General features: G+C 41.6%; 1 protein-coding gene across 2 annotated transcripts in view; it reads right to left on the bottom strand.

Moving 5' to 3' along the window:
• The window catches only part of MMRN2 (multimerin 2), a 207,640-nt gene extending 185,074 nt beyond the window's left edge, over positions 1–22,566 (bottom strand). The window contains exons 1-7 of one of the 2 annotated variants that reach the window (XR_010744136.1): positions 22,047–22,566; positions 12,468–12,590; positions 12,085–12,191; positions 10,086–10,148; positions 8,797–8,970; positions 5,840–7,735; positions 2,848–4,848 (exon numbers count right to left, since the gene is read on the bottom strand). Coding sequence is in view for 1 of the 2 variants with exons in the window: in XM_066324195.1 (XP_066180292.1) it covers positions 4,460–4,848; positions 5,840–7,735; positions 8,797–8,970; positions 10,086–10,148; positions 12,085–12,191; positions 12,468–12,590; positions 22,047–22,327 (3,033 nt within the window). In the remaining variant the exon portion in view is untranslated. Of the gene's footprint in view, positions 1–1,082; positions 4,849–5,839; positions 7,736–8,796; positions 8,971–10,085; positions 10,149–12,084; positions 12,192–12,467; positions 12,591–22,046 lie in introns of those variants that run through there. The other variant, XM_066324195.1, reaches the window with a different exon arrangement.
• Positions 22,567–25,609: the final 3,043 nt, after the last annotated feature.

Raw genomic sequence — 25,609 nt, 5'->3', positions numbered from 1 at the left:
TAAAGGGATGGGGAATTGTGTAACTGCTTTTTGTTCCTTCTGTGTACAACATGCTTTTCGTGTAATAGCATCCAAATTTAGAGATTTTAGTTTAATATGTGTGTGTACTGCTGGTTGCAAAAGTATGCAGGTGCTTCTGCATATCCTGCTAAATTTACTCTGGTTTTTGTGATTCAAGCAAATGAAGACCTGTCAAGGGGATATCTCACCTATGAGTACTATAAAGAAAATGTCAGAATTTGTTTCCTCATTGCAGAAATGTACTGGCTTCTACTCTCCATAGAGTTCACCTTCAGTTTACAAGAAAAAATAAGTAAGATCAGTTTCTTTTTTCCTTTTGCATTTAATCAGGAATAATCTTAGATTTAAATACAACTCTTTTACAGTAGCTAGAAAAGTTTGATATCTGAACATCATAAAAACTGTTACCAGTATATTATACTTAAAAGCCTTGATTTGTTTTCCCTATACAGTCAAGTGTTAAATTCTTGCAGTATAGTTCTGGAAAGTGCAGTGGAAAGATTAGCCATGTTGTTTCAAACCTTTCTTTCCTTAACACATAATACCAGGAAATCAGACTGCACAAGGACGTGGCCTCCTTGAATTAGTGTCTTGGCAAAGTAAACCTTTTTCCTATGGTTGTGGCTATCACGTTGCTTGTGGAATGGAACGTGTTCAGTGACTGCAGTGGTCGTGGCCGGATTTAAAGCTGGGGTTCCGTGTTAGCGCTGCAGAAGGAGGTGATGGACATTGTGGGTGAGTGTTTGCACCGTCCGTGTTTCACCGAGCGGCTTTTTCTCTCCGTGCTGTTTCGTGGAACGGCCACACGGCGGCGCTGTGTCCTAAAGGAAAAAATTCCTTGGGAAAAAATTGGGGAGTTTTGGGAGCTGAAAATAAGTTCTACTGCCCGCCAGTAATAAATACCAACATGTTCTCCTTTATAAAGGGCTGGGGGGTTCACTGCTATATAAAATATGTTACTGATGAGCTTGCATCAGTGTTTGAGTTGAAACGCTGTATCCATTGAAATGTGTGAATGCCCCACATGGATGTTTTGTGGGCATACCAAAAACCAAACTGAGTAGTTAGCAAACAGAATCACAAGCTATTAAATAAAAAAATACGAGAAATATCACTAAATTCAGAAAGATTAGATTTAATTTTATGAATTTCTTTAATTCCTTCTGCAGTTTTATCTTCACCTTTCCCCAAAACACCCCTTTGGTCTTTCTCACTGATGTTAATGCAGTAGATCAGTATCAGCTGTGAATCTGAGCCATGAAAGGACCACTACTGTGGGCTGACCACCTCCTGAGTCTGCTTCATGAAGAGACATCCACGGGCTTCGCACTGGCTCCATGTGGATATTATCTGCAGAATTCAGGCACTGCTGGATATATAGAAAGTAGAATTGTTTATATTTGGTACAGTCAGTACTTGAATTTGGAGTACAGTAAAGAAGATGTCTTATTGATGGAAAAGAAGGAAAAAAATAGGAGACTTTTATTTTCAAATGTACTATAAGATACTGACATTCATAAAGCAGCAGATCAGTAACAAGATAATTCCATGAAGGCACTTAAGATGCACAGTTTTCTATCTTATTACAAAGCTTAGTGGGTTGATCTGGAAGTACAGAAACTTGAAGCAGTGGTGATGTTTTCTGGCAGGTTTCTAGGAAGTACTAAAAGCTGTTGGAAGATTTTATTTTTAAATATGAATGTCAGATTGACATTACGTGTATGTGTATCCTGGAGTGAGCACACGTTTCTGTGCCTATTGCTGCCTGGCCATCAGGCACATTAGTCTAGCCAGTCTGCTGTGAGGGAAACTGAAACTCTTACAGACAGTTCTTTCCAGTGCCTGTGGTCAGCTTCAGGTTGTTTTTCATGTTTGGACATTTTCGTAAATCCACTGAGCCAACCAATACCTGTATATTATCTTCATTAGATTATCTTCATTAAACTGATTCTTCTAGTTTGCCTAAAGATACAGATCATAATGATGTGGCTGTGTTAATCTAATAAAAAGCAACCATCCCACCTAAAAAATGCAGGAGTGGTTTAGATGGAGGCTTATAAAAAAGCTGGTTTATTGCTTTGAACAAACAAAACCACAGCCCAGTAGATTAATCATCATTCTCTTGTTGCTTGAGAAGGAAGTCAATCTTCCTGGCTTATGCAGCCAGCAGTGATTTAACCCTTTGGCTTTCATTAATTTTTTGCCTCATAGTCTAAAAATTGGTCTTCGAGTCAAGTGTCTCTTCTTTGTATGTGCAGGTGGCTAACTTAAGTACATATTTGAAGAGGTCTTTAAAATATAAAAGCATCTTTAAATTAACATTTTGTTCACTCTGGAATCAGTGTTCTCTGAACTCTTCTGGCAGATTCTTCAACAAAAGCAAACTCTGGTAAGCACCAGGAAGGATACCACACCTGTAGGAGTCCTGCCTGGATGGACTGCAATGTTCTCTGCTACCTCGTGTGTCTGTTTCCAAGTGGTTTTCATTCCAGTTGAGGCGTTCTGTCAAAAACATTCTGTCAAAAACATTCTCTCAAAAGCTTTACAAAGTGTTTTGAAATATATATGCATATCATATCCCCCATATGTAATATATACGTGTTCCCCAGCAGTGCTCATTTGTGGAACTTGGCTGGGAGGTGCAGAATTGGTGTGCACTGAAGGTGAGGTGTTCCTTGAAGCACCCTGACCCAGGCAGCACACTTGGCCTTGGCTCTGCAGAAGGCAGGAGTTGGAGGAACACTGGTAAAAACCCATCCGAGTCACTGCAGGATGGTAGCCCTGTACTGAAAGAACCTAATCTTACAATTTGATGGCTTTCTTCACCTCTTCAGTTTTATTCTTCTCTTGTTTCTCTCAGATGTTTTGAGCAGAAGTGGGACAGAAAATGGCACTGAGTTTGCAGGCACTTTGTGCTGCCTGCAGCAGGGCAGTGTGCTAGAAGAACAGGGACACCTGGCCTGGGCATCTCCTGTGGAAATCAGCATTGGCCAGGAGGAGATAAGGAGCATTTTTTTGTTGTTAGTTTTCTTGGATTTTTCAGGATAGAGAAAACAATCTTCTCAGCACCTCAGTAGCTGAAATTGCTTTGTAGCTTTATTTCAAAAGAAACATATTGTCTGCTTGTCCAACTCTTGCTGTAAGTGCGTTGTGTGTTGGTACCAGTGTGTTGGGGGTTTTTAACAATTAATGATAGCTCAGCATTGCTTAGAATACAGGTAGGTGGGGAGAAAATTCTTAATAGAAGAACAGATGTGATAAAAAATGCCACCTTAAAGGGGTGCAGTTTACATAATAACAATTTATATCTTCATCAAAAATACTGGAAATTTCAAAGTGCATTTCATCTTGGAAAATTTAATTGTTTTAGTATTGTTTTGACAGAAATACCACAATACTTAAACTTCTCTAAAGTGAAAGTCTTTGGGAATTTTATTAGACAGAAGAAAAGTTTTAAGACATGACCAAGCATGGTTACCTTGAAGTTTTGGAAATTAAAAAAAAACCAACTCTACATTTCAAAAGTTCTACTCTTTGGTTTACTCTGATTACTGATTTATATTCAGCAGTGACAACAGACCAATGAGCTTGTCTTTTGGTTTTAGTTTTGCTTGATTGGTTTTAAAATATTTACGAAATGCTGAACTGGGTTGAATTCATTATAATCTCCATGATTAACTTTAGAAATAAAATTCATTTTCCTCAATACTTTTAAAATATTGTTGACATTTTCCTAGTGTCTAAATGCAAATGTAATTAATCTTAACAATGCTTTAAATTTTTGCAATGTAGCTGAAATACGTCACAGGCCCAGAAACAAAGACGCTGGGCCATTTTATGAGATCCTTGCTTGCAAATACTGGCAATAGAGTGAATTTTACTGGGTCTGATGGATCTCTTCTAGTGCTCCTGTTGTGCATGGGCTGGGACATTGGAGTGAGTTGCAGAAGTTTCCAAGATAGTCCACGGTCCACAGAGAACTAAAAGGTAAAATTGCCCAGGCTTCTGGGTTTTAAGGTACCATGCACTTAACATGAGAGTGTGCAGTCCTACCTAAAATCTGTTCCTTGCCACTGATGGGAGTATTTGCCATGGGAGGATATTCTTTTGCCAAGGGAAAGGAGAAATTTGTTTTAAAAGTGAAGGAAGTCCCACAAAACACTTATGTGCAGCTTTCACATTGGAAGGGCTTGGGAATGTGTGTGCTGATATGTCTGGAGTCCAAACCATTAGCTTTTCACTTGAAAGAAAATCCCATTGCTGCTCATAAGCAACTAATCAAAAGCCAAACACTTCCAGAAAAGAAGCATGAGGACAAACCTAGGGTAGTGCTATGTTTAAACACATGCGGTAGCACTGAATACATCACAGATGAAGCAATAGTGAATGCATCCATTGCATCTATGGAAAGAGATTAATGAAACATAAACGTCACTATTCAAGTTTTAGATATTAGGAATCCACCCATAGTTGTCCCAGGTGGGCTTCGTTTCACTACAGAGCCATGCAGCAATTCAAAGCACACTGTCTCCCCCTTCTCCATTTCTGCCATAGCAAAAGTAGTCATGGTGTTTCCATATGGGGTTTTCCTCTGACTGCTTGACAGAGTTCTTTTGTACCCACTGCTGAAGGAGAGTTGTCCCAGTGCTGGTCCTGAGCTGAACTCCACAGAGATGACAAACAGGTAGACACCTTTGTGTGGTGCTTTGAAGTGGCCGTGTTCAGAGAAATAGCTGTTTCCATAATTGAGGTACGTTTCATTAAACCTCACGGTTTTTTCTTTATCCTTTCTTTCTGAGAATCCCACGTGGAATGCCACCAATGAGTCTGAAAAAGAAACAGGAACAGGATTTTAGCAGTGAGTGAGCACTCCTCTCTCCAAGATCATCAGGATAGGAGATAAGGTGAATCCCTATTGGGCCTGATTTTTGTATGGTGCTTTGCAAAACTAGACACTGGAAATGGTTTTGTGCAGTGGAGTAGATCAAATGATTCCCCAGAACTCTTGGAAAAGCACAACACTGGGACCACCCTGGGGAAAAAAATAGCACTTTTTTACTGTCCTAAAAATAAATCCATTGAGAATATGTTCTCTGCTTTTTCAGTCTTATGTACAGTTTTGCAGTGCAGCTGCCTAAAGGGGCTGATTTTTGCTCTATGTTATTTGTCCGTCGCAAGGGCTGCAATCGTAAAAGCCAATGTTAAAGCTGTGGTGGTTGTAATTACCAGGTGCTTATGGTCACATGTTTACAGGGAAAGGGAACTGGCCAGTCCCAGTGAAGTGTAAGCTGAAAATTTGTCTCTGAGGCTTAGTTTTAAGAGAGAGTATGTGCTCTCTGGTCAGTCCTGCCTGTTCTACTTGTGTAAATTATCATTTAATGCATCTGTCTGCCTTGGGAAGAGTTTGGTGCTTTGAGTACATCCTTCCAGATTCAAGGAACAAAGTAACAGGGAAAAACAAGCATTCCACATCAGCTTCCAAAGAGAAGACTGCTATTGCATTAACATGAGTATCTATAAACAAAATTTGTCTTCTAAACACCTGAAGTTGAATTAATTCAAGGCATATTTCCTAGCAGCTATTACGAGTGTAATTATATTGGCCTTAAGCAAAACGTAGCAGCTTGGTTCTCACTCAGACTGCTTTTTTTGGTGGAGGAGGAGGATGTAAGTAATGTCAGACTTTCTCCCTCCAGCATCCCACAAGATACCTGACAGTTGTCATAACTAATACTAATATGCTTTGTGTGCAGAACTTGCAGCAGGGCCCAGAAAGAAGCTAGGCCTGCACATGAGCAAGTAGGAGAAAAGAACACACCTTTTTCCACAAGTTCTGTCTGCACAGTGTTTCTTCCACTTATTGTTTGTGCATTTCCTCTGTGCTTCTCAGGCCTTTTCTTGTCTCTTTGCTTGTCTTGACCTTTCTGTTGCCTTCTCCCTTTTTTGTTCAGCATTGACTGAATCTTTGTAACATCCAGGCTTGTATTTGAGGCACCTAATTCTTCATTACTTCCAAATAGCTTTTTAAAAGTCCCCAGGTGTTCCTCCAGATTCCGCTTGATGGTTGCTAAATCTGCAGAGAGAGTTTCTACAGAAACATTGAGTGGCTCAATTGCATTTGCTATTGTGCGATTGCAGCAGAGACTCTCGTCACCTCTAGATTCATACCTCTGGATTGCCAGGCTCAGGTGTTTGATATCATTCTTCAGAGTCATGATATCATTATAAGCTGAGCTGTCCAAGGAGTCATCTTTGGCAGCCTCATAGTTGGGTTCCATGTGTTCTCTGATGGTGCGTTGACTGCTGACTTCATGTAGAGTAGAGGAGGTCTGTGTTTCCTCCTTGGGAGACATGTGAGCGTCATGGTTATTCCGGTGACCTCTCTCCGAGGGATGGAATCTCCTCATGACAGATTCTAAAGTCACATTTTGCTCTTGCAGTTTATCTGAGAAGTGTCTGAGAGATTCTTGCAGCTCGAATACTGATGGTATTAGGCTACTAAAATCCTCTTCAAAAAAGACATCCAGAAATTCGTGTCTCAGCAAAGCCTCCAGTGCTTCTTCATGCCGCATTGCATCTTTCAAAAGAGAGCTGAAAGAACTGTTGAGATACTTGATGTGTCGATGAATTTCTTCGTCTTTCTTCTTCAGCAAGCCTATGTCTTCTGAAAAAGCTGTCACCTGTGACTGAAGCTGTCTGTTCTCTTCTTGACGGAGGCTGAGAGACAGATGGATGGACGGAAGAGCTGAGGAGAGCTCTTCAATTTCACTCTTGAAGAAATCCCTGAAAACTGACTCCAAGTGCTTCATGTCCTTTGACGGGGTATCTTCAGGGGAATAAGTGCTATTCCTGGACCCTTCCTCCAGTACATCAGTGTCAGAAGATACTCTCTGGCAGTTGCATTGCTCCATGTACTGCAGCAGATCTGAATAGTTTTCCTGAAGGTGTGAGAGAGTATAGTTGAGCTCTGATATCTGCCTTTCCATTGCTGCATTGTTTTCTTCCATAATAACTGATTTCTCAGCTAAAGTTATTATACGATCTTCTGGCCTATACTTTGAGATGTTTTTCTTTAACTCCTTAAACCACCTCTCTAAAACTGCAATATTCTGAAAGGCCACATCTGACTCCATGTAAAGTTCTTTAAGCTGCTTTGCATGCCCTGACAGGATGTCATTCATTTGTCTGATGGTTAATTGGCTGTTTTCGTCTTTGGGACCATGATGTGAAGAGACTTCTGTTAAATTTTTTTTCAAAGCCTCCAGTTTATTTTCAAGAAGGTTTTGCTCTTCTTTCATGTTTGCTATGCTGTTGTTCAAAGCTAAGAAATGGGACTGCTGTATCTTATGAAGCTTCTTGAGTTTTGTGTCAGTATCTGCCTTGATCATGCTGAGATTATAGTGAATATTAGCCTGCTGCATGTGCACCTGGCTCTCTATCTCTCTTTTTGTCTGATCAACTTTCATGATGTTTTCTTGAACCTTTGATTCAAATTTAGTTCCCAGCTCCTGGAATTCCTTCTTGGGCACAATGCTCTCTTGGAATCTTTCTATGCTTTTCTTGTTGGCTTCCACATCATGGGACAGGTTTCTTACTATGTTGGAGAGGTTCTGTAAGCTGCTGTTGAAGCTTGCCCACATTGGGTTAAAATGTTTTCTAAGAAAATTCTCCACCTGAGGAAACAAAACTTGCTGCAGAAGCCTTTCCTGATGATCTGTTAATACAGTTGAAAAAAAATAAATTAAAATTTAAATTCTGCTTTTGGAACACAGTCTAGCCAGGATAACTCAAGTGTGCATTTTTCTATAGTAGTTGCCATCTTACTCCCCAGAATCTGACCTCATGATAAATTTCAACCATTGCAAAAATAGCCTAGTGTTAAATCAGAGTTACTGTATAACACATGGTGTCTATGAGTGTACAGAGAATAACTTGGATATGTATTGACTCCCCATTTAGGTCTTATAATCAATGTTTTTTGAAACCCTAGATAGGTGGTTTTGCCAGTGGCCATAACTGTCCATTTTCCCAACAGTTCTTAGTTGATGGGCTCTTGCTTTTTTCACTGTGTCATAATGTTCTTTTTCTCATGCTTTCAACTCCACAAAGATATACAGCATTTTGACAGCTGAATATTTTAGGTCAGGAGTTAATAACTTGAAAAATCTGTGAAGTATCTGGACTACATGGGAATTGTACTAAGGCTCAGTTTCTAACTTGGAAGTTCAAACCTGAGTACCCTGAAGCTCACTGAGTACCATAGTCTGTATCCTTAGAAAATGTTTCTGCAAGCCAGCCCTCTTTCACTATGGTAGGTTAAATTCAGCAGCTCTTTTTTTTCCCCACTCCTGTATATGGCAGGAACAGTGTTCCAGAGATGGGCCAAATGTTTCATTTTTTTCATGTAACACCAATGTGCTATTCCATACATCAGAATGTATAGCATGACTGTGGAAAAAGAACAGGTCTAAACTCTGCACCCCCACAGAAGAGAAGAAACCATAGAAGCAAAATAGTAAGATTAACATATTTTAAATATAAGCAATCTCTTTATTCTGTGATTAAGGTATGAACCGAATTCTTCCTTTCATTTCCTGTTTCCAGTTACTCTTTGGTTAATTTGTTTACATTGGGACTGTACCCATTCTTTCTCTCTTTAGAAGCAACCAGCAGACCAAGGAATATCAGGGTGTTTTTACTTTCACATTTTCTTTCTGATCTGTGTGGTTTCACAGGGCCTGTCATGGGCTGATAATTCTGCATCCGACCTCTCACCTGAATTGCTCTGGTTCACTTCTAACATCATGCTTGTACCGTTGTTTTCAAATAGTCTCTGTAAGTCACCTAAGGTGCTGGCTGCTTGATGGATATCACTTTGAAGATCATCCAGTAAAGCCTCATGATTTTGAATGACTTCGAACATTTCTCTTGGATCCACTGATGTTGACACTAGTCACAAGATTAGAAAAACAAAGTCATGCAACAGGGTGCAGCGACCAGGTGACAGGTATTCATGCAAGACCTCTGAGGACACCTGTCTGGTTTTCACTCTGAAAATTTTGCACTGACATTTAGGGAGTCTGTTGATTTCTGACACCTTAAATTGCAGTTTATTTGCAAGGATTTTTCTCAACAGTGATGGAAACCTAATATATTCAAGTATTTGTGGAGAACTTCAGCTAAAGCAGCCATGATGGTAATAAAATGCTCTTAATTAGAAATCTCCCCATGGCATAAAAATGTTTTGGAATACTAACTCTTTTCAAGCCATTGACTGAAAAGATGGCAGGGTTTAACAACCTAGAATAAAAGGAGGGGATGGAAGAGCAATTGAGCATTCCACTGAGGAATCAGGAGCACAGTGTGTAAAGTGTCAGAGCTGACTCATGGAGGGGCCCTTTAACTGATGTTTTTCTAAATAAATACTTCTGAATTTGAGCTGTTGATTTCAAAATGTGCAATACTTCCCTGAAGCTAATTGCTGAAAGGCATTTAAAAGCACTGCAAGCCACAGCATTTCCCAGGTGATAAGGGAAGGTCCTTCTTGGTACTTACACTTGGTGGGGTGGAGTGCCTGAGATACAAATCTATGGTACCTTGTAATTGTAATCTCAGAGCTGCTGGGGGGCCGTTCTAGAACAGCATTTTCAGTGCATTGTTTTTCTGGTAGATTTGTGAGCATGGTGTGCTGTCCTGTGAACCCACTTTGCAGAGCAAGGGGTTAACATCCATGCCACTGAAAGCAGTAAGGCTCTGCACCAGCTGGCATTCACTGACTACCAGACAGCTTTGAAACTTTGGGATGCTTTGTTGTGAGCATTCCCAGTGTGTTAGTTATAGCAAAAGCCCTCATTTGTATCAATAAATGTACTGTTTCAAAGCTTTTCCAGAGAATGCATTCACTAGAGAGATTGTCCATAGCTTATCATTTTAAAATTACAGCTTCAAATATTTTTGGGTGTGGTTTTTTTGGTGTTTTTTTTTTTTTTTTTTTTTTTTTTTTTTACCCCAATCAGTGACTGAGAAGTAAAAGGATGACAAGCAAAATAACTTTAAGCACATACTGTGGTTTGAGAGCTCTTCTTGTCCTTCAGTTTCAGTTCCTGGCACCAGAATAAAATTAGGATCTGCAATTGAGATATGATACAGCTGTGAAAATGTTTTAGATACAGAAACTACTACAGTTTAGCAAGGCCACACAGGAATTTAATGTGTCATGTAACGGGTGTGGAGACAGGCTTCCTGGGGAAAGAACACCTCTGGAGAACTTACCTTCCTTGCTCTGGCAAACCACATTGCATACATGGCAGTGCTGTGCAGTATAGCATGGGGATTTTTAACTCATGCCAAGTTATTCCTCATAACATACTAGTCTATTGCAAATAAATGGGACTTTTTTTCTTTTCTGGGGGTCCTATCTGCAAATTCCTCTTCCTTGTTCCACAGTTACCTGAACAATCTGGATGGCAGCAACAGTGAATGATGCTGTGCTAACTGAGGAGATAATGATGGAGGAGCTGGTTTTGGTCAATGAGTGTAACAATAGACTAAAGTATTGCACTGCGTTTGGTAATATCTTTCCAACATTGAGTGAAGTTCACCACCTAGAGATCAACCCACAAATGAAAGCTACCTGTGAAGAAAAGCTAAACCTACTGAGATTTTTATCTATGGAGCCTAGGTGAGTTAGATGTATATTCTAGAAAAATTTTCAGATAGATATTTGCCTTTTTGTTATGGTTGCCTTAATTGCTAGAGGGAATTACCTTTTATCCATTTAAATTCCCTTAATTCCATTTAAGTTCTTAAATCTGTTTGAATTCTGCTTTTTGAGTATTATTTGCTAAATCCTGCCAGTGCCATTTTTAAACCACCATTCAGTTTTTAAACCATACTGTCTCCCTTTATTAGCAGCTGCACTGATAATAGAATGGTTTGGCTTGGAAGAGGCCTTAAAAGCATCTAATTCCCACCTCCTCACCATGGCAGGGAGCATCCCACTGTCCCAGGCTGCTCAGACACCCATCCAGCTTGGCCTTGAACACTTCCAAAGATGGAGCACCTACAGCTTCTCTGGGAGACCTGTTCCAGTGCCTCCCCAGCTCACAGTAAAGTGTTTATTCCTAATACATAATCTGGACCTGCCCTATTTCAGTTGGAAGCTTTTTCCCCTGGTCTTACCACTACATGCCCTTGTGAAAAGTCCCTCTCCATCTCTCTTGTAGTCCCCATGAGGTCCTGAAGGGTGCCCTGAGGTCTTCTCAGAGCCTTTTCTTTCTCAGGCTGAGCAGCCCCAGCTCTCTCAGCCAGCCTCCATAGCAGAGGTGCTCCTGGACTCACTCCAACAGGGCCATGTCCTTAAGACATCCAGAGCTGGATGCAGGACTCCAGGTGGAGTCTCAGGCAGACAGAGTAGAGGGGCAAATTCCCCTCCCTCAACCTACTACCCCCACTGCTTTATTCAGCAGTGCACCGGATTAGAGTAGTTCACTCTAGCGGCTGTTCCTGGAGGTTGCAGTCTGGGCACTGTTCCTGCCTGTGCTGGAGAGCTGCTCCCTGCTCCAGGAGCCAGTGCCTTTGCAGCCAGGGCAAACAGAGAGGAGGAGCAACCAGACCGCAGGGTGAGGGCTGCCCTCTCCTCTGGACCTGGACACCTTGGGATTTCCAAGCCAGGTGATTTCATCCTGTGAACTGACCACAGGGGCATTTCACATACTAGTGTTGCTTTCTGATATCATCACCTGGAATTAGGCATTCCTAGATGAACTTTTCTTAGATGGACATCTGACAGGCTTTCCAACAAATGAATACCTTTCTCCATGTGTAAAGATTACAAAGGTGCTATTAACAGAAGAATAAGTAGCTAATGCTGTTTTAACTATTAATTGTAACTAATTACAACAGCTCTTGTCTCAAAGTGTTAGTGATTTGAGACAGAGCAGACTGAAAAAAACCCAAGTCATCAATTCTGAAAAAAGGAGAAAAATTAGGCAAATTCATTTCTTGCCATTGTGCCTGGCATTTAATCATTCATTCCTATATTCCTTCTCCAGCTTTGCTTACCGTGCTGTTCACAGTCTTTGCCAATAAATCCAGGGCAGCATTTCCACTGCAAAGACTTCAAAACCTTCTGTTTCACTTGGTAGACTGGCTTCAGAGCTGTCCTGTACCTGGGGAGGAAGGGTCTGGGCATTAGATTTATTGCAATAGAGACCTTTGCCATCAAGTTTGGACTGAGCCTGAACTTCTGTAGTATTCTGATGAGGTGTAGAGACAGTTTTGTTATTAAACACATTATTACAAAGGGTCACGGATACCAAGGAAGAGAGAAATTTGTTTAAAACTCCCCTAGAAATAATGACGATGCTTCAGCCCTGTTGAAAACATTCCTTTAGATACTTCAGAGGAAATTCTGTTTTCTTCACTGGTTTATTTAGGACACTTACATGATCTTCTGGCAGTCTGGGGCTCCATTTGGGCAGGGCTGTTGGGAGTTGACAATGTACTTCTCCTTCATGCAGGCTTCTATGTATGTGACCAGCCGGGACTGCGTGAAGGAACACCAGTTCCTAGTGGAGGAAAAACGTGGGAAAAGAGTTTGAAGTAGGTCTCTAAGTTTCTGGCTGTAACAGTGCCAAGAAAAAGTGAAATGCAGAAGGGCCTTTATTTTTACTTTTGTATTTTTTCCCAGCTGTATGATGAGGAAAGTGGAAAATGCTTCCTACCTTCTCCCTCCACTCCCAATTCATTTGTTTTCATTTGAGATGTTTATCTGATTTTATTACAAAAGGGCTGATTGCCTGAACTTTGATGCATTAGTTCCATTTCCAGTCCTTTCATTTTGCAGGAGAAATTTCCAACCCATGATAACTTGTGGGTTAATGTCACTTTAAATGTCAATTTGCCTTTCTAGGCATGTTGCCATTTCGGATGCCTAATGACTGACTCATCAGGTTGGGGCAGACTGCTTCTGAAAACTTAATCCAACACTCACTCCATTAATAATATCTTCCTAAGTGTTACTTCTTCCAGATAATATAGTAAGCAATTGGATTTTATTAAATAGGCCAACTTCAAAATAATTTCTCCTATCACCTTCAGGAAAAGAATACTGGGGGGGAAAGGGTTATTTTAGTTTTATGCTTCTAACAAGGACAAGTGAGTTTTAATAGTCATAATAATTTTCCAAGTCAGAATTACATAGGCAGCTATTAATGTGAGTGAGAGTAGGTGAGCCTCTTCCTTTAAAGTCAAGACTTGGCTGAAGTTCGATGGTTAAATCCAAGACCAGAAGGGGCAGGAAGTGACAAGTAGTAAGTATAATGGAAACAGCTGAACTTTAGGCAGTATATTTTTAAATGGGAATACAGGAACCAAATCTCCAGCTATCAGCATATATGGAAAAAGTTTGCCCCTCTCAGGGCTTTGGTGAAACAATGGGGAACCGAGTCCTGCACAAAAGCAGAAGCTGGCACTGCAGCAGCCAGCAGAAGAGGAGGCAGCAAGGAGGCTGGAGACGTGAGGATGGAAGGGCAGACAGCCTGGGCTAGCTGGGAACAGCTCACCAGGCTTGCTGGGCCACAGCCTGCTTTGCTCCCCTGTTTCTTAAGGAAAATGTGATTGAGATTTCAGCAAGCACTCATGCAAGCAAAGCTCTTCATCTGTTAGAAGCAAGGGCAGGAATCAGGCAAAGCCTGCAGTGCTGGGAAAGCAGGACAGGAAAGGAGGCTGCTGCCTTTGGTGTGATTTCCAGCCAAAACAACTTGTTTGAGCTGTAGCTTTGAGGCCTTTGCAAGTGACTGGGGGAAATTTTGGGCCTATGATCAGTGGGAGTCTTGGTTCTTATGGGACTGAACTAGAAGACAAAATCTCAAATTTTTATTCAAGTATTACTCTTCCAGAGTCAAACACTCTGTGTCAAAGTGTAAAACCACTCAGTAAAATCCAGCAGACCAGCTGGTGCTGGTGTGGTGACGTCTGCCTCCGAGGTGTGCCTTAGACTGCCAGGCTTTAATAGCTGTGGCACTTCTCTGCTATTTGGTGTCAGTTCAATATCCCAAAACAAGGACCTGGTTTCTGCTTGGTTTGGGACTGTCCTCTCTCATGGGCTTGGCAAGGCATAGCTGGGAGAGGCCTTCCCCCTCAAATCCTGTCTCCTTTTTCCTGGGGCAATGAAGTGCCCAGGCCCTGTTGCTGGAGCTCACTGCTGTTGTTGCTAGGTGCAGGATCCCTGCCCCTGCCAGCAGGATGCCTGCCAGATCCAGGCAGGAGTCTGCCTTCAGTGTGGAAACCTCCTTATAAAACAGGATTCTTTGGCTTGGGGGTTTTGTTCTTTCCTAATGAAAACAATCCACACCCAGTGAATCATCATCTGGGCTGATTATTTTTTTTTCCCCACCATATGCAATTCCTTCCTAAGAAGTCCTTGGAGTCATGTCAGCCACATAGAGCAAAGCCAAATGTGCACATGCATCAACCTGTGTGAGCAAGAGTGAGGCCCTGTGAGTGCTTTTGCTGTGTTGCACACACAGGGAGCAGGCAACACAAGGAGTCCTTTTTGAAATGTGCTGGAAGTACCCGGTGCGCTTCCCACTTGTAGAAAGGGGTTATGTTGTATCAGAAGTGGAATCAGTGGTTGATCACAATTTGATGCCTGCTTTGTACAGTTACCTGTATTCTGCAGAATACATGGCATAAGGGGAAAAAAAAGGGGGGGGAATCTGATGGACTGTCAGTCAAAACTTCTTTAATGTTGGTCACAGTTCTTTATGTCCAGTTTTCTTAATATTCAGAGGTTGTCTCTCATTTGATCTTAAAACATTATTTGTGGAGCTGAAGGGCTATGTAATACCATGGGGTTTTTTTCATCACAAAAATTTTCAGAGGGTTTGAGTTCCATAAAACTTATCAAAGTTTATTCTTTCCTCAAATAAGTAGATAAGGAGCTGCCAAATAGATACATGTGCCCAAAGATGAAACTTCTATTCCAGTATTTTTTTTACAATTTGTCAAATGCTTCCTTTAGGGAAACTTTGCTATCTGTAACTAAAAATATTCCTTAAGAGGATTGACCTTGAGGGAAAATATGTCATTCTTTAATGTTAAGTGCAACAATGTAAAAGACTGGGAAGGGTTTAGTCTAAAGTTCAGTGAGGCAAGCAGGACTTCTCTGGCACCAAAGGCTCTGAATCAGGCTGTGAAATTTCAAAGAGCTGCTCCTTCACAAATAGCACTTTCTTTCTTGAGCTGGTTTCTGCTTTCTTCACAACAGCAGCTTTGTGTTCTGCTGCAGTTTTTTCTCCTCTTTGTAACTATGTCGCTTCATTCACTGAATATGTAACCAACTTAACACCCTCTGCTTTTATTCTCTTTAATACAGTTTCCTTTTGATGCCAGCTTCTGCTGCCAGGGAGAGAGAGGGACAGAGAGGAGCCGCTGGTGTGAGGAGAGCAGAAAAGCTTTCCCTGTAATCTGGTGAACAGTAACATTTATCACTATGCTGAAAGTTAGAGCAACACTTGAGGGGACCCTTGGAAGTTGAGGGCTGCAGATGTTCCATTTGTTCGGTGGCTTTTTCCTGGTTCACATTCCAAAGTATTTAATCCTTTTTTTTAAAAAACAGGAAAAAAGTGTTTTAGTAATTTTCTTTGCTGGACTGTGGTGCATTTTTTCCTCTAGACTTCATTCTAATTATGAATTAATCTTATTAAATAGAGTCTTCACACATATCTATTCACTTCTGCCTAATTCTGAGGCAACTGTATTCCTCTGAGGTTAAATATATCTGATGACAAAGCATGCTGTATTTAAATAAGATTCAGCAAATGTAGGTTAGCTCAAGATGGATGTTTCAGATGTTTAGAAACTGATACTAAAATTATTTTTTCTTACATTGTATCTAGTTCTGCTTTTACTGAAACACAGCAAAATGGAGGCAGTTTGTTCTCTGATTCTAGGATTTGGCTGGGCCACCTTATATCATGGGAAATGAAATAAAACCCACAGGACCAGGAGAAAAGGTTAGATGGTTGCTCTGCAGTAATTGGCTCTGCACAGATGGATGTGGGGTAGTGTCTTTCCTTCATGCAGACAATTACAGCGGGAGTGTGAGTAATTCTCCCCAGCTCAGCGAGGGACTGACATACTTTAGTTCTCTTTGCTACATGCTCTCTTGATTGGCACTGCAGTGCATAATTTTAGATGTTTCCTAGGTCAGTGGAATTTTTGCCTGAACAAAAGCTTCAGGAATTCAGGATGTTGGGATGTTTGTCCTAAGTTTTGTTACTCCTTTGGCTGTACCAGCCCAACTGAGTTGTCCTTCACCATCAGTTTCCTCAGGTTTCTGTTCTCCAGGAAGCCAGTGTCTATAATTACTTTGAAAACTCCTGCCTAGCCATACTACTCACAGTGTGCAAAATTTTCAAGACCATAGCATTTTCCCATGCAGCACAAAAGGCACCAGATAAGCACTATTCCTGCTTAGTGTGCTATAGGAAGGTAGTAGAAGACTGTTACTTCAGTTTAAACAAGTGATTTTCCACTAACTTGTACAGAATTACTTCTGATTTATACCAGTTGAAGAAGAGTATAAGAATGAGGCTTTAGATGTGGTTCATTTTTCCCTCAGTGCAAATTTCTCACTGACAAGAAAAAGCAGCCTAAATAAAACAGAAATAAAGTACCACATTGAAATTAATCTAAACTAAGGCTGTGCATGTCAGTATTGAGATAGACATATCTTTTTATATTTTATGGAATACACAAAGTGTTCAGCTGTTGGGGAAGACACTGCCTCTCCAAAGCAGCATGGCGTGCCACTGGGTTTTTAATTAACAGACAAGTGATGCCTGGTGGTCTGTCAGTGAATTCTCCAGCTCTGAATTCTCCAGGCAGCCAGCAGCCCTGTATTAGAATCAGACAGCAGAAACTCATATTTCTCCATCTTTCCCTCAGGAGAACTCCCAAGGGAGTAGAACTCCTTCTCAGGCAGGGTCTGAGATCTTCCTACAACTCATCCCATAAAACACTGTGGGATTGTTTTCACTGCGGGGAGAACAGATTGATTTGGAGTTCACCTTAACAAACTGGATTTAAGAGTGGCAGTGATAGTTTCAAATGTGAATTTCCATGCAGTGCTGGAAAACTTCCAGAGTAACCCAGGCTGAAAGCAACGTGTATTCCAACAGGCAGACTGATACAGTTGGGGTAGTCCTGTACTGCAGGATGTCCTAAAACCATAGTGCAGTGAAGACTTTCAGAGCAAATGCAGTCCTGAACTGGGAGCAAGAGTTCAAGGAAGAGCAGGCTTGACTGGGAGCTGGTTTTGAGCCAAATTCAACTGTTGTACAAAGTATTTCAGAGAAGCAAAATGCAAGTGGGTTTTTCCTCTTCAAGAGCACAGCCATTATCTCATTTCTATTATCCCCCCTGCAATGGAAGCTCTACGGCCCATTGAGAGGGCAGCTTACACTTGGATTTTATCCTTTGATTCCTGCAGACTTAAGCTCACCCCGGTACAGCCTGCTCACTCCTTTGTCAGACCTCATCTGGAAGCAGGAATTGCAGCCAGTGGCCACCCTTTGGCACACCTGTGCTGATGCCAGGGAGTCAAAACTGCTTGGAAGCCAAGCTTCCCACTAGCATATGCTCAGGGTGCAGGCAGAGTGCAACAAGGTGTGTCCTGACCCTGTTTGGGGCGTGAGGGGAGATTTGTTCAGGGCTGCTCACTGATCACTTGTTCAAGGGGCACTGACCCACACAAGCAGGAGGGTGTTGGGTCCTGGTGGTGACAGTGCTGATGGTGATTCTGTGGCTGTGCTGCAACAGGAGTTCCCTTGCTCTGTGCTGAAGAAATGAATTGCTGCAGCTTGCAGTAACGTGCTGTGAAACACATCAGTCCCATGGCACAGAGGGTTCAATAACTCCTGCACTGTGTGGAATGGAGCTGTGTCATTTGCATCAAGTGGGTTAATGGGGAGCTCTTCCACCTGCAGCTGAGCTGCTCAACGACAGCCAAATATCAGAGACTGTCCTGAAAGGAGCCAAGTGCCTGTGATAGGAAACTATTGCTTCTCTTGATGCACTTGGCACTGCAAAAGCTATTGTTGAGACTCCATGGCTGTTCCACTGCTTTGCAGGATGTCAGGGCCTGAAAATCACTTTTAGTTTCATCCAAACTGTTTTATTTTAAGCATATGGTCTTTGCCCCTTTGGTGGGAAATTTCAGTATCCTGTAAGCTTCCTACAAAAGCCCCTGCCTTGTTTTGAAGAAATAGATGAGTCAGTGTGAAACTGGTCTTAATTAAATTAATGGATTCTTCCTGTAAGAGCAGACAAAAAATAATAGGCTATTAAGAGTGAACACTGACTTTCCTTAGAAGAAGTAATTTGGGTTTTCTCTGCTCATGTACACTTGGGAGGATAGTTACATGTTTTGACACACTGGGTAGTCACGAGAACAGGCCTGATTCTTTGTGGCTCCATGATGTGGAATGAGAGGAAGGGGTGAGTGTTTCAGAGAGATGATAACACACCTGGCTGGCATCAGGAAACCTTCCTCTAATCAAGGGTGACTTCACAGAACTGTGTGTCCAAGACTCAAAATGTATTAACAAAATTAAGGATTCATTTAAGCTGAAGATTTCTGCCTTTCCTATTTAATAGATCAGGTGGTGGAGTTTGGGGACTTTCTCATCTTGTTTTTCCATTTTTTACAGGTTGTAAAAAAAATTCTCAGGAGCTAACACTTTGTGTTTGTGGATTAAAAAGAAAGAATGAAAAATGAACCACCTACTAAGCTGCAGGGCAAAACCAGAACAGGGGCCACTTGGCAGTGGTTACACTTCTGGAAACAGAAGTTCTGTGAGACTTTGGATCGATGGGGAAGCCAGCTGTAGTTGTTGTGCTCCTTCCCATGCCAGCACCACCATCCATTGCTCCCTTACAGGGTGAGCCTTCCACCTGGGGGCTGGCTCAGTCAGTGTGGTTCCTGAGGGGGAAGGTTAAAAATAACCTCTGCTTTTTCCTAAGATTATTTTTAGCCTGGAATGCTTAAGTGATCTGGTTTACAGTGTTACTTGACAGACAGGTCAGGCTAACTGTGGGTCCAGGCAGCTTTGGGCTTTGCTGTTGGAGCTGCATGTGCCTTTTACATGCTTCATTTGTCTTGGTTTCTTTAATGAAATACAGCACTAAGTACATGAAATCTGAGTTGTGACCCTGACTGTTCCTGATGTACAGGTCTCAATTTCCATTTTTAATTCTGCTGAAATTTTTGGGTATGTGTGAATCCGTTTACCTCAGCAGTAAAATAAAATAGCTGAAGTCAAACCAGACAGCTCAGATGAGACATAGCTGCTGGGGAGAAAAGCAGTATAAAAGTTGATTTCCTTTGGAAAGTTGGTTTCTTTTGATAGTTTTGATTTTGTACACATACAGGCACTTGTCCATTTGAATGTGCAGAACTTCTCCTATTTGTTCAGATACAAAGTAACAGCTGAGGTGCTAAACCATTACCTAGTTCTTCCTCTAAAGGCCAGCAGTGACTTCTTACTGATTTATATTTTAAAACTCTTACATGGAAAACCTTATTATTCTTAGAGGAATTAGCAAAATAACATTTTCCCATCTAATGAGTCATTTCATCTCACTTGTTGACACAGAAACCAGAAGATTCTGACTAAGACCTTGCACTATTTAGTCAAGATGGTCTCAATTATTCAAATAACTGCAATTTGAAAAATTAGTCTACATTTAAAAAAAATATTTTATAACTACAACTATTCGTAATACAAAGGGAAAGTAAGAGGAGGTTGAACAAAACACATCCTGCTTTTATTTTTCTTAAATAATGAGAGTCAAAACATTGTCACAAAGACCAAATTACCATAGGCTTTGTTTGTTTCCTAGTTCTGCAAAAAAAGCATTTTCCTATTTCAAAAGCAAACTAGATGAAGACATCATTTTGGTAGAAAACTATTCTCCACCACCCTGGGCTTTTTTTGGCACGTCTGTCACACCTTTTTATGCCATGTCTTTCTCTCCCTTTATCTCTCAATTCCTGTTTAACTGCTGATGCTTTTCTTCTTGTTCTCCTCTTGAGAGATATAAACCCCATTTCTCGATTTTTTTTTTTTTCCCAGGGAATGTGTCACACTTGTAGGGAGGAAATACCAGATTCATGACAACATCTCTGTGCATAGCCAGGCACTGCAGCCACAGCAGCTGACAGGCACACGAGGAATTCACACTCTGAAGGTGTGTTCAACCTTTTAGAATGTGGAGTCTGGTTACCAGAAGAGTTGTGTTGTCCCTTCTTATTCACACTCTTTCCCTTAACTTTTAGATGTAATTCCTCTCCAAATCTCAAATTTCTTTCCTAACACCTAGCAGCTGCCTGGCCTCGTGTGTGCTGTAAGTGTGACAACTCTACAAAACAACAAATCCCTTAAAGCTACCGCCAGGCTAGATTTGGATTGTCTGTAGTCATCCACATAGCTTTGTAATTGGGAAGAATGTTATGATTTGACTCATTATGGAACTATCTCCATAAAAAGGAAGTATTTCTCTCCTTGGGAGGAAATTAGGATGAGTCATAGGTGGTACTGAGCTGCATTAGACAAGCTGGTGCTGAACAGAACTACAGAGCCAAGGAAGAAACCCTGATTAGGACAGTATATTACAGCATCCTCCTGACCTGTAATGCTGACCTTTTCACAGCATTGAATTTTCCTAGTACTGGGAGTTACAGAATGTTTTCAGCATTTCAACTAACAGTCAAATTATTACCACCTTGCAGTGTAACTTGGAAGCCCAGAGTACCCCTTGGGCCTTGTTTCTTTCCTTTGGCAGTGTCTGAACTGCATTAACCGGGACCTGGTGAATTAACAGAGCACGTCATTATCGAACACTGCCCATCAGGAAGCCTTGCAGGCTTTAGGAAGTGCCTTGGGGCTGTTAGGGGGAGGTACAGGTTTGTGGGAAGATGTAGTATGAAAGACAGCAAGGTTTTCATGCACTCACCATGTTACATGCAGAAGGGAGGCCTTAATTTTGCACGTAGATGAGATTAGAAACAGGATTGCATACTTCAGTTTGAATGAAAGAGAAGCATGACATGAGCAAGATTTTATAGTCTCTTTCCATCTCACTTTTTTCCTTTCCTCAAGAGCATTTAAAGGGAAAAATACCAGGGTATCCTAAAGCACTGAGCTGTGAACAGCACTTAGTGTGCTGCTGTTTCAGCTCTCCTGAACAGGGCTCTGCTGTACCCATCCATCAAGGCTATAAAAGATTCATTCACTGTCCTGCTTGGTTTTCATCTATTTTAAACATTTAGAGACCTACTTACATGCCCTGTAAACCTTACACAAATCATAGGGTTGGGGAATATTTCTAGTGAAGTACGTGCCTTTTGCTCTCACACTGGCTACTCTTGTGCTACAGATTACCAAGAAGAACATTTTGGTGGAATGAAAACCTTTGGAAGGGGATGGGGGTGTGAAATTTGTAGTAATACTCGTGCTTATTCATTATTCCTTATTTTGTTATATTTACTCCTCACTATTTTTATTTTGCTAACATCCTGCCATTCTCTTTCCCTCTCCGTTTCCAAGGCCCAAGTCTGCAGGCAGGCATTCTGCTAATGGGCAAAGTTTGCCATGCTCAGCAGAAATAATCAGCATTGCTTTATGATAAGAAACAGTCAGTAAATTCACTTCCTCTGGTTCTGCTTTGCCAGAGGTAGTGTTTTGGCTTATGGCAGAGCTGGGTGTGTGCACACCCCTAACCCCATTCTCCTGTCTCAGATTAAGCAAAGAGCTGGAGCCATCTGTGGTTTCACCCTCCACAGGCAATTCAGCTTCCTCTGTGTAGCTAAAGCATTTTAACCACTCTTGTTTGGATATAGATCAGCCCCTAAAATCCAATGTAGTTTACTGAGAAACCTCTAATGAAAACAGTCCTGTATCAGCAGAATATAAAAGTACCAGAGAGGGTTGCACTCTCGTTATGTGTGGGGTACTTACCCATTTCGGGGCTGTGGGCTCACGGCTTCAAAATCCCCTCTGTCTTCCTGATGTGGGGAGATCACACTTGAAGGGTAATCTTGAGTATCCTCCCCGAGCCCTTCTGCCTCCCAGTAACCTTCTTGGTGTGGCAGGGGAGTTCTCTGGGGGCGTGCAGAGGTCTCATGAGCTCGTGGCTTTGGGCTGTGCAGGGAACCATCACGATATCCGTGATGGGCTGCGTGTGCCACCGGCTTTGCCAGTCCTACTGTGCTGCAGACCAGCAAAAGCTTCACGAGCATCCTGGGCTGCTTCCCCCACAGCTACACCTGTCTCTTGTTCTTTTCTCTGAAGCTCAGCCTGGATTACTTCAGAAACGCCCCGGCAATATTCTTTAACTGGAAAGTTGGAAGAAGGAAGGAAAAAATAAAACAAAAAATAAAATTGTAACAAAGAGCGGAAAGAGCCTTCGGCCCTCCCAATTACTGTGGAAACGTCCGTGGCTATTGAACAATGTGAGCCTGGTTCCTGTGTGGGGCTCAGACGTCTCTGACAGGGGGGAAAAAAGGTGGTAGGAATACAGCTTATTCAAGGAACTTCTGAGCTTGCCTGCCTTCTAAACTTATCTGTGAACAGGAACTCGGCTTTTATCAACTGCCTTCTCCCTCAGGCACAGGAAAAGGATGTTAGCTTAAAGGAAGGGAAGAGAAAAGAAAGGAAAGAAAATACTGAGTGCTCTAACAGACTCATTACACTGCCAGAAAATGTCACAGACCTGCCTGGTCCAGTGGTGCACGTGGAAGTTTTTTCTACAGTTTAAAGGCTGAAATACCTTGGCTTTAGCAGCAGAGTATTTATGGTATGTAGAAGAAACTGTGGGCATTGAGGGACTCAGAGTAAAAAAGAGCCTACAAACATCTATTCTTATGTGACCTTTGCAAAGTAGCTCTGTGAATCACAGTCTATTCCCATAAAAAATGGAAGATTTTCATGAAGTTGTCTTTCAGAGAGGTTAGGATAATGGAGCATTTTTAAGAATTTGTGTTTGGGTTGTCATCTCTAGGTGTCAGGCCTTATTTTTTATTTCTATTTTTAATTAGCATTAAAAGAAAAACCAGTGACTATGAGCTGCTGTCAAGAGCTACCTCTGTCACTGTATTCTAATAATAATTTATTTTTAAAAAACGTTGTGGAGATTCATGTAGTTTTCTCACTGGTTTTGCTTTGCTGATGGTGCTGCTTTTAGTTTTTTTGCTTTCATTGACTTTGTTTCTTCTTTCACTGCCTTGCAGGGTGATGTGCTCTGGCATTTTAAAGAATAGAGTGAAAGAGAATGATGCTCCACTGACAAAACAAGTGGGAATGCAGGCCTGCCAGATCATCTTGCAGTGTGAATGATGAGATGAGCAGCCCAAAGTTCAGTATGTCCTGCAGAACATTAAATGTAAAGCTTTTATGGATTCGTTCCAATACCAGCTGAAAATAGAGGATGAAATCTCTCCAGGATTTTGGAAGGCCTTGTTATTAAAGACTATGAATGTGCATCTCCTCATCACTGACTGGATTTGCACCCCCTCCTGATGCCCCTATTTTATGCTTAATGGAAGAACGTAGAGAAACAGAGAAGTGACCTTCCTGACCAGTGGTAGACACTGCTGCCTAAGAGCAGTGACAGCAGCGTGTGGGGCCAAGCAGGGAGAAATTTTGCTAATTCTGAGGGAAAACCTGTTCTTGCTGTAGCAGTCACTTCTCCAGGGAAATGAAATCACAAGGTCTGGACTGAAGACTGTAAAAAAAATTAGCAACTTCCCTCTGTTCCTTCCTGCTGCTTTTATTTCAGAATTGTGTGCATCCTGCTGTAACACATGTCAGTGTGTGAATATTTCATGTGCCATGTTTCACATAGAAATGTGCTTTTCTCACAAGTAACTGGATGTGACCTAAGCATTATATTTGTTTACGTATTAAGACCATTATCAGGAAGGAACTGAAGCAAACATGAGACAAAACAAGCAACAGGGCTTCTAACCTGACCTGCAGTGAGATCTTGGCTTACAGAGAAGTGACTTTGTGCTGCAGGTATTGAGGTTATTCTTCATGGGTGTGATCCCTCCCAAGTGGTGGGGCAGTGTTTCTCTGCCATCCTCCTGGCTCAGAACATCTGCTGCTCCTCCAGGTGCAAGAACTGTACCTCTGTAATGGTGCTGCCCTGTGGCTGCAGCAGGCACAGATTTGCAGGTTAATAATTCAGCAGGACGGATTTTTGGTAGTGGTTATGAAGGATGCTAAATAAAGCAAGGCAAGGGGTGACGTCCCTCTCCTTGTGGTAGGCATGGCATAGGATGCTGCCATGGACACATGAAAGGCATTCATTTTTCTGAGGAACTTCCCTACTGAACAGTAGTGGAGATTTTTGTCTAACAGCTGTTTTAATTTGTGGTGTCTGAATAACACGTTCAGGTTATACTGTTGGTTCAAAACAATCAGATTTGCTGGCAGAATGAGCTGTAGGTTTTCTTTTATATTGGTTGAGGAACAGGTCTGAGGAGTGTACCTGCTCAGGAATGAGATACACCACAACTTTGCTTTTTTCTTCTTCTTCTTTCTTTCTTCTTTCTTTTTTTTTTTTTTTTTTTCTTTTGTGAGCTGTTGCCTCAGCATGGAACCAGGAAAAACAGACATATATTTGCTGTCAGTGTCAGTGTCTTCTAGGAGGTACTTTCTCGATGAGAAAGACATCTGTGCACCAACTAACATCAGTAGGTATTTAGTCACTCTTCAGTTGCTTAGTTTAGTCTTGGTCTACCTTATAGAGCTGGATACCACTGTTCTGATGAAAAAATGGGTGAGTTAAATCGATTTAAAAGAGAGGTTGGAAAATTATTTTTAAAGTGTTATTGTGAAGTGTTATAGTCAAGTGTTACTCCAAAAATATACCTGAAACCCATTCAGTAAGTGATGTTATACTAACAGTAGTGTGGGGATGTTTGGAGATGCCCTGGTAGTTTGCACAAGTCTTTTAGTGGTTCTAAGAACAGCTAGGCAAAGATATTGTTCCTTCACTCTTTGTCCCAGTCACTAGTGACTTTTTCCCCCCTGTGCTCTTATTCATGGAAATACTTTTTCTCCAAGTATTTCTGGGAAGTACTTCCTCAAAGTGTTCAAACTATTCTTCAGGCTTCCAGCTAGTCTTTAAAGAGTTGATATTGCCAGTTATACCAGATCGATCACTTATGCCCCGGGATCTTGCCAATAAGTTCTTGCCTTGTCTGGTAATTCTAACCACTTCCATTAAACACAGCTCCTGACCCCCTCTGACGCTGCCTACCCCAAGAATTCAGTGTCCTGTTTACAATTCCGTAAGCAAGTTGCCAAATGCCAGCACCGTCTCCTGGGTAATCTGCTTAAGGTGCAAAATCTCATCTTGGCCCCTTTCCTTTTGTTTAGGGTCAGAGCCTTGCAGCTGCAGCTGGATAGGAGGTGGGCAACCTCAGAGTAAACAGTGCCAAACAATGTGTTTGATCAATGGCTTGGCCGTACTTGGGAAGCAAAGGCTCTGGTTGTTCCAGTCAGCATGTCTCTGG

Source organism: Sylvia atricapilla, chromosome 8, assembly GCF_009819655.1.
Source record: "Sylvia atricapilla isolate bSylAtr1 chromosome 8, bSylAtr1.pri, whole genome shotgun sequence".
Classification (NCBI taxonomy): Eukaryota; Metazoa; Chordata; class Aves; order Passeriformes; family Sylviidae; genus Sylvia; species Sylvia atricapilla.
The sequence above is the reverse complement of the archived record's forward strand: the minus strand, read 5'-3'. Positions and strand labels throughout refer to the sequence as shown.